General features: G+C 49.0%; 1 protein-coding gene across 6 annotated transcripts in view; it reads right to left on the bottom strand.

Annotated features, from left to right (window-relative positions):
• Positions 1 to 661: 661 nt before the first annotated feature.
• Positions 662 to 11,098, bottom strand: part of TSC22D3 (TSC22 domain family member 3) — a 60,843-nt gene continuing 50,406 nt past the window's right edge. For 4 of the 6 annotated variants that reach the window (XM_039879732.1, XM_039879733.1, XM_039879734.1 and 1 more), the window contains exons 3-4: positions 3,365 to 3,416; positions 662 to 2,191 (exon numbers count right to left, since the gene is read on the bottom strand). In XM_039879732.1, coding sequence (XP_039735666.1) covers positions 1,961 to 2,191; positions 3,365 to 3,416 — 283 coding nt within the window. In that variant the 3' untranslated portion in view covers positions 662 to 1,960. Of the gene's footprint in view, positions 2,192 to 3,364; positions 3,417 to 3,789; positions 3,964 to 4,144; positions 4,531 to 11,098 lie in introns of those variants that run through there. The other 2 variants (XM_039879735.1, XM_039879736.1) reach the window with 2 other exon arrangements.

The following is an 11,098-nucleotide window of genomic DNA, read 5'->3' as shown; positions in this document are numbered from 1 at the left end:
ACCGGTGGGTTTTGTGAGCAAACTTCAAGCAGTGACAAGTGGAGCAGCAGGGACTGAGAGCATGTTTCCTTGGGGGAGGGATGGGGTTTTGACCACTGCATATATTCTGCATCCTTTTCTCACTAAGGTCCTCTTAGATCTTTAGCCAAAGTCACGGGTCTCATGTGGATTGGTATTAAGGCAAATGCACTGTGATCCCAATGATGTCTTTCAAAGAGGGAAGAGGCCCACTCATGTTTGCTTCTTCTCTTCTTGTTCCCTCACATGTATACCCTGTCCTCTTCTTTTGGATCTTCTTGGGTTATCCTTCCTCCAAAGTCACCCCTTCAAGCTGAGGTTGTGTGTTAATGATCACCTCGCCACTCATTCTGAGTATGTCATATGAAAGCAGGGGCAAGACAGAGAGGGATGAATGTAGGGTTGACTCCTAATTTGCTGTAACAGCTGTGTGACTTTGGGCAAGTCACTTAAACTGGCTGAGTCTTAGCTTCCTCATCTGTACAGTGGGGGTATTGTGACTATTATGCAAGATCCTAAGAGGCAGCATAGGCCTGCCATTTAGGAAGTACTCACGAATGGTCAGCAAGTCAGGAAAACAGTGTTCCCAACCATGCGAAGGGCCCTTACCACCCACTCCATTTATAATCCATCAGACACCAGGTTTATTTTTAGAAAAAAAAAGCAAAGTTTATTGAAATTTCAAGCTACATTTGAAAAATCAAAATCCAAATCCTGGAGGCATACATCAGGATAAGGTGTCAGAAAGTGGAAAGTGTTCACTGCCACAGAACCCCTAGAGACAAACTCCCTGAGCACATCACCCAGGCACCATTGGGTCAAAGCCATTCCCTTGTCCATTCCTTGTCCACAAAAGGACACCAGCGAGCCATTTGTTCTGTTTACTTGAAAGTTTTCCACAAACATTAAAAAAATGTTTTTGAATGACAATGTGAAGTCCCAGCTGATCTTCTCTCAACCCCATTCTATGTAGTCAGCACCAGTGAATGGTGGGTTTGGCATTCGAAAGAGGACCTCACATATCTTCAGGGGACAAATGAGGCAAGGGGTGCAGCAGCAAGGCATCTGTGGCTGCATTCAGAGGCTGGCCCCCTCCCTGCCTTTATTCTTTAGTCTTACTTAACCTAAAGGACAAACTGGATCAACTTGGTAAATGAACACAGTCAAAGAATTAGCCTTAAGAGATAAGGGACTGGTCAAGACTCCCAAAGCTGATTAGGCCCTTCAACATGTAGGTGTATGTGTATATGTATACATCACTACACTAAGATATAGATCTAGCCCTATGGGTATATATATGCACGTATGGCTATATAGAAAAACTATGCCATTACTAACCAAACAGAACTTTGTAAGCGGTCATCCCAAAGCTGTAATCCCACACTGGGCTGTGCGGAAAGCCATGCATTATACCATATTAACCAACAGAAGGCTGACTTGGCTCAATCTCTCCCATCTGTGGCCCTGCTTTGGTGAGGCAGGGGAGAAGAGAGAGGTTGCCTCTGTTTAAAACACAAGTGGCTTCTTCAATAGGAACAGTCATTGTCAGGTGAAACTGTTGAAAATGTCCATGGAAATGAAAAGCAGACCCCCTTATGCTTTCTGGAGCAAATTGGTGTCACATCTCAAACTATCGTTCTCCTTTGCCAGTTGCAGCTAAGTTGTCCGGGCCCTGGGAGCCCCCAGGGCACGGTGGCATTAGAGGCTCACTGGCTTGGGGTGATGAGGCCCCATGCAACTCAGCCTCCAAAGACCTGCTCTTTGTTAGGGGTCTGTCACTGGAGTGGACCCAGGTAGCCATGTCCTTGGGACATCTCTTGGCACCAGCTATGCTAGGTGTTAAGTCCTCCACGTGAGATGACGCTTGGGGAGCCAAAAACAAACTGGAAAGAACTAGGTAGAACAAGTTTAGTGGCTCTGCCCACCCTAAGGACAGAGCCACTTACACCGTAGAACCATCGGGGGCCTCAGGTGATTGTGGGGTTTCAGGAGCTGGCTCTTCAGGGCTCAGGCGGGACTGGAACTTCTCCAGCTGCTCTGGGCTTGCCAGGGTCTTCAAGAGGGTGTTCTCACGCTCCAGCTGAGAGTTCTTCTCCACCAGCTCTCGAATCTGCTCCTTCAGGATCTCCACCTCCTCTCTCACAGCATACATCAGATGATTCTTCACCAGATCCTGTCACAGAGGAAATCATAACAAAGCCATTCATTAGCCATCGTGGCTCCTCCACAGCACTTTCACTTTGCCTATGAGGTGCCTACGCTGTCCCTCATACCATTGATCTCCGGCCTTGCCTCAGCAGCTACTCAACATGCTGGTCCTGCAGCCCTATTCCTCCTGCAACCTTCTCTGAAGCACTTAGACCGCCACTAAGGAGAGCTTCATGATCAGGACCACACCTGAGTTGGGAGCCCAGTTTTGAGCTACATAGGATCTCCCCCGCAAATTTCTAATGACTTTCAAAGCTGACTGCTTAGGAACCCTTTGGGTGAGACTTCTGCTGGTTGCTGGTGGTTGGCTATATCCCCATTTCCACATAAGGTCCTGCTGCTGGCCCAGATCCCAGGGAGGCCCTGCAGTGCAGCCCATATTGTTTTTCTGCTTTACACATCTTCACCAAGACAATAAAATTGGCTATTTTGGAGTCTCCTCCTCCTCACATGATCCAGCACAGAGTTTCAGCTGTCCGGCAGCCTGGCAGTGACAAGACACTGGCTCTGGGGTAAGGTAATGGATTGCTGCATTCTCTCTGAATTTGATGACTGTGCTGGGGGCAGGGAATTGTGTTATTAGGCTCCCGGGAACAATTAAGTCGTTGCTAACTGCTAAACACCTTAACCCCCTGCAGCCATTATGGCTGCTGGGTAGAGTATGACCTCCACCTGGTGAGGAGAGGGAGAAGGGAGTGGGTGTTTTGTTTCCTGCTCACTCCCAACTTCCGACCCCAGCCCAAGCTCTGCAGAGGCACTGCAGTGCGGCTGCATCCAATGAGCTCTGGCCCCTGCCAAATGCAGAATGCAAGCAAATGCGCAAGATGCAGGCAATGCAAGTGTCTAAGCTCACTGCCCTGCCACGGGCCCAGGAGGGAGCCAGAGGCTGCTGAGAAGTCCCAGGATAAGTGAGGGAGGATGAAAGGAGGGGGCCGGGCGACGGTAGACTGGAAATGCCCTCAAAGGTGCCAATCTGATGGGACTCTACTTAAGGCCTCCCAGGGGAAAGGAAGCAGGTTGGCTTAGTTTCCTCAGGCTCTTGGCTAATGGCTTTTACACCCAGCCCCTAAGTCCTGCCGCGAGTTACATAAGCAGCAGCTAGATCGGGGGACAGGAATGACGCAGTGATGCCACTCACCATGGCCTGCTCAATCTTGTTGTCTATGGCCACCACGCTGGCTCCGGAGGCACTGCCAAGACAAAAAGCAAAGTGACAGCGTTACTCACTCCGTTCCACTGTGAGTACCTGGCAGTTGTGGCCAAAGTCCTCCATCTGCCCCAGCTCTTCCTCTCTCCCGCCTCCCTGGCCCGCAGTTCCGGGCATTTTGTCCCCAGATCCTTTCCTGGCCTCTGCAGGAAGCTGCGCCTCCCCACCCAGGCTAGCTCCCCGCCGCCACCGCCCAGAGCCCTGCGTAAAGCGGCGCGCAGGTCCTAGGGCGAACAGGCCAGTGTGGCCTGCTCACCAGCCACGGCGACAGGCGAACAATGGGGGCGCGCGGCCCAGGGGCTACCCTGCCGCCGGCCCATTGCGGCGCCCGCCCAGAAGGTCCCGGGCAAACCTACCGATCTCCGACGCTAGTTAGGAATTCCTTCTCGGCTCGGAAGCTTCCGGCCTGCTACCCAGCGGCGCCCAGCGCACGGCCAGCCCCCCGCCCAGCCCGCTGCCCCTCTGCCGCTGGCTGCCTCCGCCTCCGGCTGCAGCAGCTCGTTCTCACGGTGCAGCGGCCGCAGGGACGCTCCGACAGCGGATCCCAGAGCCGCGGTGACCCCCTCCCCCGCCCCGCGTCCTCTACCCCCGCCCCTTCCCAGGATGCTGCACCGCGGGGAACGGGGACAGGCGGCGCGCGGCTTGCTCCGAGATCCCGCTAGCAACTCGGCCCCTACCGGCGCCCACTCGGGAACTGTGGCCAGTGGTTACCTGTTATCCAGCTTAACGGAAACCACATCCCCTCCAAGCAGGGAGGAGAAGAAGGAGATGTTGAAATTGTGCAGCTGATAGACCGCCACCTCCATGGGGGTCTGATACATTTCGGTGTTCATGGCTGGGCTGCCGGGGAGCTCTGGCCGGGCTTCAGGCCGGGCTGGGCGGGCAGAGGCTGCGGGCAGCTGGGGCTGCTGAAGTGCTGCACGGGGCTGGGCTCTGCGCGTCTGGCCCTGGGGCTAGGAGTGGGCGAAGGCTGCAGAGCCGACTCAAAGCCAGGCAAGCGCTCCGGACTTGAAGGGAAGTGACTCGAGGGGTGTCACCTACTGTGTCACAAACTCCACTGCCGCCAGTCCAACCCAGACTCAGAGATATTTCGGCTCTTGCTTCTTTATATAGGAGGAGCCAGCTGCGTCACATGGCGTCAGGGGCCATGCAAATGAGTCCTGTACCAGGCTTTGTGGCCCAGTGAAACCACATCCCCTCCCTGAACCTGAGGCCGGGACTGTAAACAGTTCAGCACTTTCTTGTGCCAACTGGCATCTCCAAAGAGGCTCTGTAGGTTGGTGAAACCCAAACTGGAGCTGATTTCTTAAGAGAAATAAGTATAGATGCCGTAACAGGAGGTAGAAAGCATGCAGTAGAGGGCTGCGTTGGTTTTCAAAGCTCTTCTTTGGAGGTCAGCCAGCATACCCATACGGCTTTGCAATGCTATCACACAGCCACTCTCACCCCACCAGGAGACTCACCTTCTTACCACCCCCTGCCTTCTCAGCCTCTCTCCTGCACACATACTTTGTCACTTGCATGTTTCCTCACCCAGCCAGCTGGCCCAGCACCTATCCATTCAGCTCCTACTTTGGATAAACCTGGCTGTGTACTGACACATGCACAGATCTGTGACATGCACAGGACATGTGCGGAGGTCTAAGCTAATCTGTGCATATCAATGTACACATGTGGGGGAGAATGTCAAGGAGCTCAGATGAGTGGGGGAACATGTAGAAGAGAGCAGCAACAGACCAGCTGGGTGGCAGAGGAGGTGGGGAGGAAACGGTAGGGGAGTGGACACTGGAGTGACCACAAGATGCCGGCCCTTTTCTCTTTGGTCTCCACACCCTACTCTGCAAAGAAAATACATCCAACATTATCTAGGATCTCATGTCCCTATTTTTAATTTTTTGTTCTGCAGGGCTAAACCCTGGAATTTTATTTCATTTTATTTTTATTTTTTGGTTAATACATTCATATAATTTTCAAGTGTACATTATCATTTGACATCTGTATATTCTATTGTGTGTTCGCCACCCCAAATCCAGGTTCCTTCATGTCCTTATTTTTACAAAACAAGATTTTGTTACTTTCTTATGAAAAGCAAAAAACAACAAAACTATAAACCAAGGCTATATATATAAACCATCCCAGGAAAACATCTACCCTGTGATGGGTCCAGGCATACCTACGGTTAGAGGGTACTTCAGGCACAAACAGGTTCTAAGTCACAAGTAAAATGATATGATTGTTGCCTACAAAGAGTTATATCTTTCCATTCTTTTCAGTCTCAAGCTTTGAAAAAAAGGCATCAGAGGCTTGATTGAGGTCCTTTACTCAGGCTCTTTCCTAAAGTGAGGCCACCTGGTGGACAGACACAGAATTGCAGACAGAAGAAGCAATCTGGGCAGATCAAGGGACATGTGATGCAACTGGGGGTATTATTTACACCAACTCAGAGCCATAAGGAGAACATTGGGTTCCACCACATACAATAGTTTGATGTTAAGGCCAGCACCCACGAGCCAGTTTGTGAGTCAGGCTGTGGTCCAAAGAAATACCTTAATGCAATCTTGCTATTGGAAAAGTACTGGGACTCTCTTATCAGCAAAGAAAGTAATTATTATTTGCTTCAGGATATTTCTCCTAACCAGGTGCCTGGCACTGACACCCTGGCCAAAGCTCCAGTTAAGCCCAGTCTGAAGGCCTTGATCTTCACCAAGCTGCCAGTGCAGTTATGCTACCCAACAGCCAACATTTTTCACTGACGTGGAGCTCCCATTGGACCGCACTGGTGGTAATATCAGCACGAGAGTCATTGTTTGCAAAGGGCTGACAAATAGAACTATACAAACCTACTGCACTGGCCTTGGATGGTGTTTTTCTTTACTCCAGTTTAGATGAGAGACAATCCCAAGATCAGGATATTATGTTACATTTAGGTTACAAGCTATCTGAACATGGTGTTTGTACTAAGACACCTGTGTAATAGAACAAAGGGCAGACTATATAGGTCATCAAGAACATTAGCTTGGAAAAAAACCTTCTAAAAGGAAGAGCTTAGTTGATATTGGAATTCCCAGATATATCAGCCTGCCCTCTGTGCCACATGGAACTTTCTTGGTCTAGGAAGAGTCTCTGAGTTGACCTTTCAGTGGCTTATAAATATTTCCTAAACTAACTATTGCTCTCCATCCAAGATTCTAATGGAGATGATGAAAAGAAAAAGAGAGATATAAGTTAGGTTGGCAGGAAATAAAAACACCACCAGGAATACAGGGAATAGGACAGAATTAAAAATAGCTCCTTCACTGAGGACTCCTTTATATGGAGGCAGAAGCAGAGAAATCCAGGTACTTTGGAGAGGGGAAAGAAAAGACTTTAAGTGTGTTAGCTAGGCTGAATTTGAATTGTATGTTAATTATATTATAAAATAAACTGAGTTTGAGACTCACTAACAGTAATAGCTACCATTAACTGAGCATCATTGGCCGTGGGCCAGGCACTCTGCTGGCTGCACCACAAACCCTGCAGTGTAGGCGTTGTCACCATCATTTTACAGATGAAGAAACCAAGGGTCTGAGAGGCTACCTTTGCCCAAGGTGGCACAACTAATAAATTGTAGAGCTGGAACTCCAGCCCAGGTCTTCCTGACCTAGACAACAAATTTGCTCCCACTACACTTACTAGTCTTAGTGGGGCAGGGAGTAAGTAGTTTTGTTAAATGGGTGACTCCAGGCAGTTGGGAAATGGGTTGGAGGTGTCAGGAAAGTAGTGAGGAAGAAGAAAGGGTAAGGGACAAAAGTGTCCTTGGGATGCCAGCAGTGCTACTATTAGAGGTCCAAAGGCCAACTCTGAGCTCTGTGTGCACAGTCGGCTTTTCTGACACTCATGGCAATGGAGAGCAGCACTGGGGACAGGAAGAATATACAGGTGTCCATTTCTTTTTTTATAATAGGGTTGTACTCACCCACATCATTTCAAAAGAAAAAACTTTCTCTGTCTAGCAAATAGGAAATATTAATCCAACCGGGCGATTCACAGAATGAAATATGTAATCTTGGGGTATACGATATCCCAAATAAGGTAAGGAGTCTTGGAGTAATCCTCACCGTCCAGTCAGACTTCCTGTTCCTAAGGCCCTACAAACTGGCACCCTTAATAAACTCTTTTTTTTTTTCCTATTCCTGCTGTGCTCAGCTTTTAAGAGGATGAAACCAACAACAGGAAAACAAGCTCATGTCAGGGATTTGGTTAAAAAAATTACTTTGAAAGGATGTCTCTCAGGTTCAGCCCACACTCATTCAATCTCGCATCCCCTCCACACTTCTGGTTTGCCAGCTGCCAGTGGAGTGAGAAGTGATCACTCATTGTGATCCTCCCTTATCAAACAGTGGCTGGGTCTCAGGATCCCAAGGCTTGCTAAGGGAAGACAATGGACATAAATGTCCCTGTAGAAAGATTTTCGAACAAGGTATGGTGGGGAGGGCTGGGGGAGAGAAGTGGGAAGAACCCAAAAGTTTTCTTCTAAACCTTCAGCGCACCAGAAAATGTCTCTGCCCAGAATAGCTGTGTCAAACTTGCAGTGAGTGGAAACTTGTCCTGTACAAGAAATCTATGATCTAATCTAACTTTTCTGAGTCAAGTGCTGATCCATGAGGCTCTCAGCGTCCTTTTGTCCTGTGGACTTTGAGGTGGGCCCCAGGCAGGAAACAGTGGCCTAGAAATTCAACAGCCCAGCAACTTCATGTAAATGTTTCCAAACTCCCTTTCTCATCCTACATTTATAAGGTAGCCTAGACCCAGAGGTAGCATAGCAAGAACAGCCAGCTGATGAGCCAGGTCCTCTACTGGCTCTTGGTTCTAGCCCTACAGCAATTAAACAGACATAGCTGACCTACCTCTCTCAGGAATGACTTTTGAGTTGGAGGGTGGCATTATGAGGAACGGGACAACTTCCTCCATTTCAGGCTCTGGCAGCCAATTTGTCCTCTTTGAGCTTGAAGAAGTGTCTCAGCATTCCTACTGGACTGTTCCATTTCAAAAGCCAGACTCTCTACGACAAGAGCCCTTCCTACTTTGGGTTCCCACGAGACAGTGGGATGGACACTGGGCAGTCAGGGCTGCAGAACCGGTGGGCAGGATATCAGCATGCTACCAAGGGGTGGGGAGCAGACTGAGGGTGGGTGCGGTAAATTGGGGGTGGTGATGAGGGGGAACATCTCACTTCCCTTTTTGTCACACTCAAAGCATTGTGTACCATGAAGCCCCAAAGAAACTATTTATAGGCCAGCCTTCATTATTTTCTACAGGGAATATTCCACCCAAAGATTCAACAACGTAACCAGCAAAACACAGGGTCTAGTGTCAAGAGAAGTGGAAAAAGACACGATGCAAGAGGTGCGGGGACAAGCCACAAAGCAAACACTGGGTTAGGAGCTGGAAAAGGAAATAAAAAAAGTATATTGAACACAGGAGTGTTAGCACAGTTAATGGGACATAGGATGGCTGCAAAATAGCACTCCCCACTTATTCCTCTACCACAGCCCCCTTCCAGCTAAAGCTCTGTCTACTTCTAATTACTTACTTGACCCGTTTTCTGAAGAGGCTGGGGAAATAAGGAGGCTGAAATGCCATCATTCAATTTGTCCTTGCTTCCCTCTTATCTTCTCTCTTCCCCTCTGTTCCACTCCAGTGTGAAAGATTATAGACAGGAAGGCCACTGCCACTTACATTGTTACTTTGGCTTCATGGAAAATCCCCAAACTCCAGAAGGAGGGAAGCAAGAAGGAAAGGCAGTGACAGAGAAAGTGTCTTGTCCTCTGTGAGTCATGTGAATGTCCCTGTATGGCCAAGGTCCAGAACCCCAACTTTGGGAAGCAGGAAAACGGAGAGGAGGATGCGGATGCAGATGCAGAAGGCAATGCTGGGAGGGATCCCAAGGAGAATTCCGGCAGAGACGGACACACTCTCTTGGAAGAGCGGCTCTAGCACCCCATTTGGGTCAAATCCTGGCACTGAATGATGACGGGAGCAATGATTTGTGCTTTTCAGGTCCCTCACGGACAGGGTTCCATGTGATCTTCACAAACAATCTCTGAGTGACACTAGAGGTGACAGGCAGAACCAAACCCCATTTTGACAAGGCATTCCACCCTGCTCACTCCCATTCAGAGAAGTCAAAAAGAAGTGCTCTTGTCACATAGCCCTTGTCACCTCAACTTTGGTAGCTAACTATGGGTGTAGGCGGTTTGTCTCGGTGTCTCAGCGGGACTGGAAGTATTGGCAATGTTGTCCAGGAATGCAGTTTAGCTCTTTGGATCTTAAATTGCATGAACCTTGTGTCAATATTTATGCCTGTCTCTCTTCCCCTTATGTTTTGCAGCTGGGAAAATTTATCGCCGTAATTTTTCCAAGCCTGTTCCTTTCTCATTTTCCACCCTCCCCATTACCCATCCACAAGTATGAAATAGATATTCCTGAAAAGTAGATTGTAAAATTAACTTCCTAAGTGGAATCACTTCCTCCTCCTCCTCACTGCTCCCCTTACTAGTTGCCATTATCATTTAATTCAATTCAGTTCAAAGTTGCTTGAATGCCAATTCTAAGTACAAGGCACATTTCAGGGAAATTAAAAACAAACAAACTGGTAGTACAACTCAAAAATTGTGCTTCCCTCCAGAATACCACGGTCCTGTGGCAACTTCAGAAGTCTCCCAACTGGTTAGAGCTCAGTGAAATGTTTGTTTCAGCAAATAGCCTAAGGCTTGGGGGTGTTTGAGAGGGTAGCCTGGGGTTTAGGAGGGCCACACCACTGTCATCCCTGGGCATCAATTCATTCCTCAGGATAGGGCATTTTTTTCCTCCCCACCCCATCCTTTGGCTCACGCCCATCTAGATGAGGATAACACAGCAGCCCTGAAGCTTGGAGTTGCTCTGGGACCTGAGGTTCCTCTGACATTGGAGCTAACAGTGCCAGGGTCCTTCACTCCTATTCCCTTCCTTAACTCTTGGAGTTTGTAAACCAAAAGAAGGAGGTACAGGTCTTTGTTCTCTGAGTTGCCAGTTCCTTCCTTCTGAGAAGGGGGGGTCTATGTTTAGTGCAGGGGTCACCTCTACTTGCCAACTTTTTTGCCTCCCTTCTTAGGCCAGCTCCTCTTGGTCTTATCCTTGTTTCACCTCGCCCTCCCAGACCATTAAGCATATTCAGGTGAGCAAACGGTTCCCTTGGTCATGGCCCACCCTTTGGGAATTGTAGCTCACTGCAGCATTCCCAGGGGCTGGGGAAAAAAGCAGCAAGAACATGGCTGCCATAACATGCTTGTCTGCGCCAGCCTTCCACCTGCCTATCTCTTCTGCCTTATGGAGCAATCCCAAGAGCCAAAATTTTAAGCCATTTTTTTTTTCTGTCAGTTGTCAAGGTTACTTTGAATGGTATGTGAAGGACTTGGCAATGCTTGGAAGACAATAACCAGGAGGATCTTGTTGAGGATGTGAGGCCAGCAGACAAGGGGCCTGTGAAGAGGTCAGGGGCTCTGAGGTGGTGTACCTGGCTCCATTGTGGGCGCTGCTATAGAATGGGTGACCTTTGAAGTGGTACAGGTTTCCCGGAGAACAAAGCCACGGTAATAATGCCAGTCTCTTCAGGCACTGGGGCTTCTGGGCCATGATGGGTAAGCA

The sequence above is a fragment of the Pteropus medius genome, unplaced genomic scaffold (genome assembly GCF_902729225.1).
Source record: "Pteropus medius unplaced genomic scaffold, Ma_sr-lr_union100, whole genome shotgun sequence".
Classification (NCBI taxonomy): domain Eukaryota; kingdom Metazoa; phylum Chordata; class Mammalia; order Chiroptera; family Pteropodidae; genus Pteropus; species Pteropus medius.
This window is presented reverse-complemented; position numbering and strand designations above follow the sequence as displayed.